The sequence below is a fragment of the Sipha flava genome, unplaced genomic scaffold, assembly GCF_003268045.1.
Source record: "Sipha flava isolate LNK unplaced genomic scaffold, YSA_version1 34_pilon_pilon, whole genome shotgun sequence".
Taxonomy (NCBI): domain Eukaryota; kingdom Metazoa; phylum Arthropoda; class Insecta; order Hemiptera; family Aphididae; genus Sipha; species Sipha flava.
The window spans coordinates 2808776-2816302 of record NW_020273045.1 but is presented as its reverse complement, the minus strand read 5'-3'; the positions used below and the strand labels follow the sequence as shown (position 1 = coordinate 2816302).

At 29.2% G+C, this 7527-nt stretch overlaps 1 protein-coding gene across 2 annotated transcripts; it reads left to right on the top strand.

Moving 5' to 3' along the window:
- The first annotated feature begins 1100 nt into the window (after positions 1-1100).
- On the top strand, positions 1101-7395 carry LOC112687484 (trafficking protein particle complex subunit 11). Of its 2 annotated transcripts, none has more exons than XM_025560210.1 (21): positions 1101-1550; positions 1639-1799; positions 2065-2250; positions 2311-2484; positions 2561-2791; positions 2858-2999; positions 3066-3239; positions 3470-3548; positions 3621-3675; positions 3743-3941; positions 4013-4209; positions 4274-4454; positions 4580-4692; positions 4796-5028; positions 5101-5243; positions 6038-6262; positions 6332-6483; positions 6593-6674; positions 6743-6886; positions 6961-7140; positions 7275-7395. In XM_025560210.1, exons 1-21 carry the CDS (start codon positions 1341-1343, stop codon positions 7314-7316), a joined length of 3303 nt encoding a protein of 1100 aa, XP_025415995.1. In that variant the 5' UTR covers positions 1101-1340; the 3' UTR covers positions 7317-7395. The 2 variants fall into 2 exon arrangements, with proteins under 2 accessions (XP_025415995.1, XP_025415994.1); XM_025560209.1 differs by having other exon boundaries at positions 1636-1799.
- The last annotated feature ends 132 nt before the right edge of the window (positions 7396-7527 follow it).

The following is a 7527-nucleotide window of genomic DNA, read 5'->3' as shown; positions in this document are numbered from 1 at the left end:
CGAAACCAATGATCTGGATTTGTCTAGATTTTCCGGATTCCTAGGAATCGATCCGGGGTGGTCAACTACGTGGACACTTGCTATCTCGAAGTAGCCGGCGCTTCGGATCCAAAACGTAATTATACTCTAAAAACTACAAAGTTTAAGCAATTTGAGTGTAAAGAACGATTGATTCACCGTAGACATGAGAAATTGATCGGTCGACATGAACGCCAACTTTTGGAAAATCGAAAAACATTTAAAAACACGACGTCAAAATGTTGCGAAAGCTATGGCGACATTCTGGCGTATTCGCGGCACAAACTGTTAAAATTAACGTGGTATGCTAAAATTTGTTAACGTAGCGCCGAAGATTCATTAGTCCAGCGGCTTTTGGACATGACGGAAACCAAAGAGCTCGTACTGGTGTGTTTCGGAGACGGGTCGCTACGGGACAGCGTGAGCTATAGCGCGAATCGGAAGCCAGCCGTGTGCTCGTTGCGTCGAGCTTTTCACCGCCGGCGAAATCGCCGATGTCTCTCGGACGAGTACATGACCACGCAGTGCTGTTCGAGGTACACGGAACGCATGGCTCTACCTCTGAAACACGAGGATACGTCTCCAATAGCTTCCAGAGACGACAAGCAACGCAGACGCCACGATCACGGGTTCCAGTTTTGCCGAAAATGTGGAATCACTTGGAATCGGGACGTCAACGTCGCCCGGAACATCGCTCTCGTGGCCCTAGGACTACAGACTGGTGGACTACAGAAGACAATTTGCCAGAAATAATAATACTAATGATAATCATAATAATAACGATTTTGTAATTGTCGGACGAGAGTCGTAGTCACACTACAATTGTTTGTCCGACGGACACGTTTATTCGTGTATTTTATAATATTTATATATACACTGTGTATTTTATTTTATGATTTATACTATAAACGATCTCTTAATGTTACGAGTGCTGAAAGCTTCGACTAATGTCGACGTTCAGCACTCGACGTGTTAACTCGTTCATTGTGATAGAGAATCATGAATTCGTGATATCGTTTATCGTTTCTATTACAGATACGATACTATTATCAATTTTGTGATACGAGACGAAATTCTGCGTTCAGCGATATCACTAAATTTACAATATTGTGCCTCAGTAAAATAGTTCTGTGCTATTTCGGCAATACTAGTGGCTTACAACATTTCTAAACGGCAATTATATAATTTTCGTTGCAATTTGAAATTCCAAATGTATATGAATTAAACAATATATTTTATCTATTTTTTCTCCGACTGACGGACAACTCAAGTATTTCATAAGGATTATCATTATAACAAGTTTTTTAAACCGGTGTCGTGCAATGGTCGACTACAGAGAATTCGACTTTCCTGCCGAACTGTGTTGTTCACCCAGTCCGCTGATCGCAATCGCAGGCCTGGACACCGTGAACAACGCCATTCACAGATCTATTTGGGATGCATTCCACAGTCCTGTTGGCCGCGAAAGCCGAGCTGTTTTGAATTTTTTCCACCTTACATCAGAGTTTAAATTTCCTACAATGAGCGAAAAGGTACTTTAATCATCATTACTACTCAATGTGTTGGGATTGTTGAGTTTATTGCATTGTAATATATTGTGTGTATGTTTTTTTCCAGCAGCTTATGCCAAATATCCCTAAAGGTATACTGAAGAGAAATTGGATTGAAAAACACATCCATTATGATCCTGCTGTTATTGTCATTTTTTATGACTGTGATTGGGATGATGAATCTTGGAATGAAAAGATCAGCGAGTGTTCGTCCAGAGTACAATCAATTAGGTGATTTTATATTTATATATTTATTTTATTGATACTCTAATTTTGCTATTACACTTTTTTCAAATCAAGTTTTAAGTATTTATATTTTTGGTATATTTGTACATTTGTGGGGATTATGATTTTTAGGAAATTTAAAAATATATTTATTGTTTATAATAAATCATGTATCATATAATTTAATTAGTTGTGAACTGGATTTCCAACAATATCTGCAGTTGCTTATATTATTTTTACCATTTTCATTAAGCTTATTTTAAATGAATAGGTTATCACTGGAAGGCAGAAAATCAAGAATAGTTGTAGTTTTAATACAAAAACAATTGCCAATCCTAGCATCAGATGACACCACTACTACTGAGAGAGCTGCTTCGCTGTGTGTAGCATGTAATTTAGACCCAAAGGCTTTATTCATACTTCCAGTGGTAGACAATATTCATGGTTATGCTATAAGGTAACATGTATAATGCTTACATACATGAATTAACTTTGTTAATTTAATTATAACACATAGATTGGAAAATGCATTCTATGATTTGGCACAAAATTATTACCAACATCAAATACGTGCAGTAAAATTAAAATTAGAAAACTTAAGTAAAACTAGTCATCAGTATTTAATTGTTCGTTATGAATTCAAAATTGGATTTTATAATGAACTAAAACAAGACCACCACAATGCTCATAAGTAAGTGTGACATTTATAATATGTTTTAGTTTTCAATAATTTTAATACTTTTAATATTAAATATGTTTGTATATAGGCACTATCATCAGTGTTATATGTCTTTATTAGAAATTCGCACTTTTGACACAAACATCTATGAAGTGAAGGTAGTAGCTGCATACATTGTATATAAAATAAGTAGATTGCTGTTTTCTATGAAGAGGGCACGAGATGCATTGTCTCAGTTTAATTCCCATATAAATGTGTTTAAATCAATGATTGGACCACCAGAATTGATGTTTGAACATTATGCTTGGTTATCTAAACAGTAAGAATTTTTAAACATTGTTACATGGATTCAAAATTATATCTTGTATTTTATTTATTTTAATAGATTTTCAATGTTTGCTTCGTTATTTGATGAAACTACAGCTGAGAGCTTTACTGCTACCCAAGCTATGAACCCGGGATTTTTCTTTAAAGAAGCTGCTGAATATGCAAAAAAGAGAAAAGATAGTGCTTATAATATTTGCCAGGTTCTGTGATTTAAATAGTAAACCTCACTGAGATATGTTTTTATTTATTCTTTATATTATGATTAGGATGTTAATGTCTATCCAGCTAGCAACCCATTAAATGAATGGAACAGTATAGAATTCTATGGGCAAAGACCATGGAGATTAATGAAAAATATTAATATTACAGACTATGACACTATTGAAGCAGATGGTATCCTAGCTTTGAAGTATTATGAAAACTATAAAGTCGATCATTCAGTATGTATCAAATAAATATATGATTTGAAAACAGTGCCAGTGCTAGGATATTAGGACCCTGAGTAGAATATTATTATGTTGATGAAAAACCGCAGATCCAATTAAAATTTGTAAAACAATCGTAAACCCAGAATATATGTCCCTATTGTCTTTTCTAATACCAGCACTGTTTAAAAACAATTTATAATTTTTTCAATTTTTTACAATTTTTTTTTTTCATATATATATAGAAATCAATCATTAGTCTTTTAGGAAATGCCATGAAACAATTCAAAAATTACAAATGTCCTAGGATGAGAAATTTGTTAGGTATTTATTTTTATAAATGTTTGTTGAAATACTCTCATAACTCATTTAAAATGTGTCTCTACTTAATTACAGCTGTACAAATGGCCGATGAATATTATAATGCAAAAGATTACAGTAAAGCACTGACGTTTGTATTTTAATAAAATACTTTACTTTTAGCAGACAATTTATAACTATTTATCTATTAAAATTAGATTATGGAGTCACATGTTATGGGATTATCGAGACGAAGGCTGGAAAGCGATTGCCCATGAATTAGTAAACAAATGCCTAAAATGCGCTTATTTAACTGCTAGTGTTCAAAATTATGTTGAATTAAATTTAGAAGCTCTGAAGTATTACAAAAATGATGATCTCCAAAAATCTTTAGCTAATATTGGTTCAATAATACAAGTAAATAGAAAATGAACATTGATTAAATTTTACTAACTCAATCAAATGCAACAAATATTATTGATATTTAGAGACAAATTCCAGAACCTGAAAATGGACTCGACGAATATGAGAAAAATATTGCTGTGCAAATGTGGCAAAAATGTGATGCTATGAAATCAAAATCTGTTTTAGAAATTGACATGTCAGTCACAAATTCTACAGTTGATACTAAAGTTGTTCTGAAAGATGTGTCATGTGATAGCATTGAAATTGATGTATTTTTAAAGTACTTTTTTTGGTCTTATAATTTGTTTAAAATTATAATTGTAATTAATTTGCAATAATTTTAGAGCAAATTTTCCAATATTGGTGCAATTTTCTAAACTTACAGCTTGTGTTACTTGTATTGATAATTCATATGATGTTGAAGTTTGTACAGATAGCAGTAAACTTATTTATGGAGAATCTAAGACTTATAAATATACTTGTAAATTTGTACCATCTCCAAATGACATCGGAAAAGAAATAACTGTAAGTATAAATATAAGACATTATTTGTTTAATTGGATTGTTATTAATTTATTTAAATTACTTACTGTTCAATACAACAGGTTTAGGTAAAGTTATATAACATTGTTTTAATTACATTTTTTCAGGTGAATTCTATTCAACTGCAATTAGGCAATGAACCCGATTTTCCAATAATGTTAAAGTTCTATAGTTCAACTAAAAAAACAAAAAGTTTTGAAAGAGAAATGAATAATTTCAGGTATTAAATTATTATAAATTATCGAATTTTTATATTTCATTATAGTTTTAATTTTCTTATCATTACTCATCATATTTAATTACTGTCATTATTGTTATTTAAGTTTGTCTAAGACTTCTGATGATGAATTCGAGAGAATGAAACAAATTACATCAGCAACTCTGAAACCAAGAAGTTCAAGACTAGGCATGGTAATTAAACACGATAACCCAGCACTATTGTTGGAATGGTATAATGTATCTGTGTGTTTGACCAATTTAGAAGATCGGCCTGTCAGTGATATCTGTTTAAATTTATCACTGAACCGTAACAATAATGAAAAAGTTGAACTCTCGAGTAATTGCGTATTTTTTAAACAATAAATAGTAAAAAAATTATATTTTGTCTCATAATATTCAAAATTTTCAGCTGAAATATGCGAAGACCCAGATAAGAATACATTATCATTACCAGTAGATTTCAAAATAGGTAACATGCTTGTTGGTGATGAAAAAAATCAATCTTTCTTCATTCGTTCTTCAAGTTTAGATACTCGTTATTTTCAGCTTATGGTGAGCAACTTATTTTGATTTTATGTTTTTCTCCTTGCTATACTGCTCTACATTTCATTATTTATACTAATAATAAAGGGTAAAACTATATATATATATATATATATATATATATATAAAAAAATTACCCCCTGATTTATGTTCAATTATTATCTAACAATTTACATTGAATATAAATTAATTGTTAATATGTATAGGATATCATTCTACATATCTTTTTAAAGAATTTATTATTTTGTGTTGTACAAATTGTCATTTGAAATAAATAATCTGTCACAATTATATTTAAATACTTGATGTATCAGTTTTCATTATCATCAATATTATTTATATTAAATTTTCTTTGAGTAAAATATAAAATATTAATACATGTTATATTTGCTGTAAAATATTAAATCTTTTGTAATTGATTAATATTTGGTTATTACTTATTTTAAAATGTACTAAAAATTATTATATAATTCAAAAATAGTTTTGCACTAGGTAATGGAAATTTGGTGATCAGATAATATATAACATTTTAAAATGATTCTATATTTATAAAATGAAAATATCTACTTTAATTATTTGTTAAATTACATTGTTCCTGATGAAATATTTTATAAATCTTGAGTGATATAAAGGATAATTCTGATGGTTGTTTTACACCTTTGAATTTGCTTGAGATATAGGAGATATATATTTATCTAATAATATATAGCATATATTCTTTAGTTTTGCCCTTTATGATACTGTTAATTGGTTAATGATACTACTTTTTGTTCATTTATTATCATTACGTATTATTGTTTTAGATAAGTTATACAATTGAAGATAATAATGGAATAAAGATTGCCTGTGTGAAAGATGTTGAAATCATTATCGATGTAGTTGTTGTATTTGACATATCTGTGACTTACATGTCTTCTAGATTTGAGCCAGTATCCAAAATACATATTGGTGAATCATTAATTATGGTACCGTGTATAAAATGTCTTTCTCCTTGGCCAATATTTATTGAAAACACATCTTTTCAATTGGTAACATACTATAAAATATTAATCATTTAATTTCAATATTCTTGAATATTTTTTCATTACTTTTTTCAGGCTGAACACATTGCAGTTTCTCCTGGTGGTTATCAATCAGTTTTAAATGAAGTAGTTTTAGAATCTGACGAAAGTGCTACTGAAATAATATGTGTAACACCTTCTGAACATAGTGAAAATGTTTTAGGATGTTTCACTGTTAATTGGAAAAGGTGTGTATCACATTGAATATCTTTTAAACTTAATTAACTTAAAACTCAAGTATATTGTAGCTATTTCAAATTGCGATTGACAGTTAAATTTGAAATTAATATTTTTTAGGTCTAATATGGAAAGCAATTGCAAAAGTGGATACTCATGTTTAGAGTTACCTAAAATAACTACTGAAAAATCTACATTTTTGGTAGTTTCCTAATATATTATTTTATTTTTATGGTCATATAAAAACGAATAAAAAAATTTAATTTTCAGGTGGATATGAAAACACCCGCCCATGGTTGGCTACATACACCAATGAGTATAGTATATTTCTTACATAACAATTCTGAGTCTTTACTTACATTAAACATATCAATGGAAGCTAATGAAGCATTTATGATGGCTGGACATAAAGATGTATGTGTATTAAATAACATTATTGAAGTATATTATTCCATTAATGTTAAATATAACTTTGTATACTGTTTTAGCTAAATGTGACAATTTTGCCAGAAAGCACTTATAAGTTACACTATAATCTATATCCTCTTGTTGTTGGAGTGTCAACATTACCAAAAATGCACATCAGCTGTAATTCTGAATCAAATGATTTGAAAAATATACTAAATGACATGCTATTAAGGTCTTTACAAACACATATATATATAATGGTAAGTAATACATCTTTAAAAAGTGAATTATTATAACAAAAAAGTAATATTGCATGGAAAAAAATGTTTAATTTACCTCTGTAAATTATATTAATTATAACGCATTATCATTTGTGTAAATTTAAATTTTTCAGCCGAAACATGTACCAACGAGTACTGCAGAAATTTTTAACTAAAATGCAGCTTATATTTTAGTTGTTATGTTTTTAAAAAAAAAATTTGTTATACAAACTCAATTATTATTATTTTGGTTGATTAGTTTACTATCATTTACATAAGTTTTTTAATTATTAAATTATTAAATATAATATGTTTTTTCTATATTTTTTATGTTAAATACCTTAAACTGTTATTTATGACATTATATACGTATTTATTTATTTTATT

Excerpts from the sequence above, each read along its gene's own strand:
- LOC112687484 (XM_025560209.1), top strand. The coding sequence starts at position 1,341 with ATGGTCGACTACAGAGAATTCGACTTTCCTGCCGAACTGTGTTGTTCA. Across the intron at positions 4,693-4,795 it reads AGAGAAATGAATAATTTCAG|TTTGTCTAAGACTTCTGATG; the intron begins GTATTAAATTAT and ends TTGTTATTTAAG. Across the intron at positions 6,887-6,960 it reads TGATGGCTGGACATAAAGAT|CTAAATGTGACAATTTTGCC; the intron begins GTATGTGTATTA and ends ATACTGTTTTAG.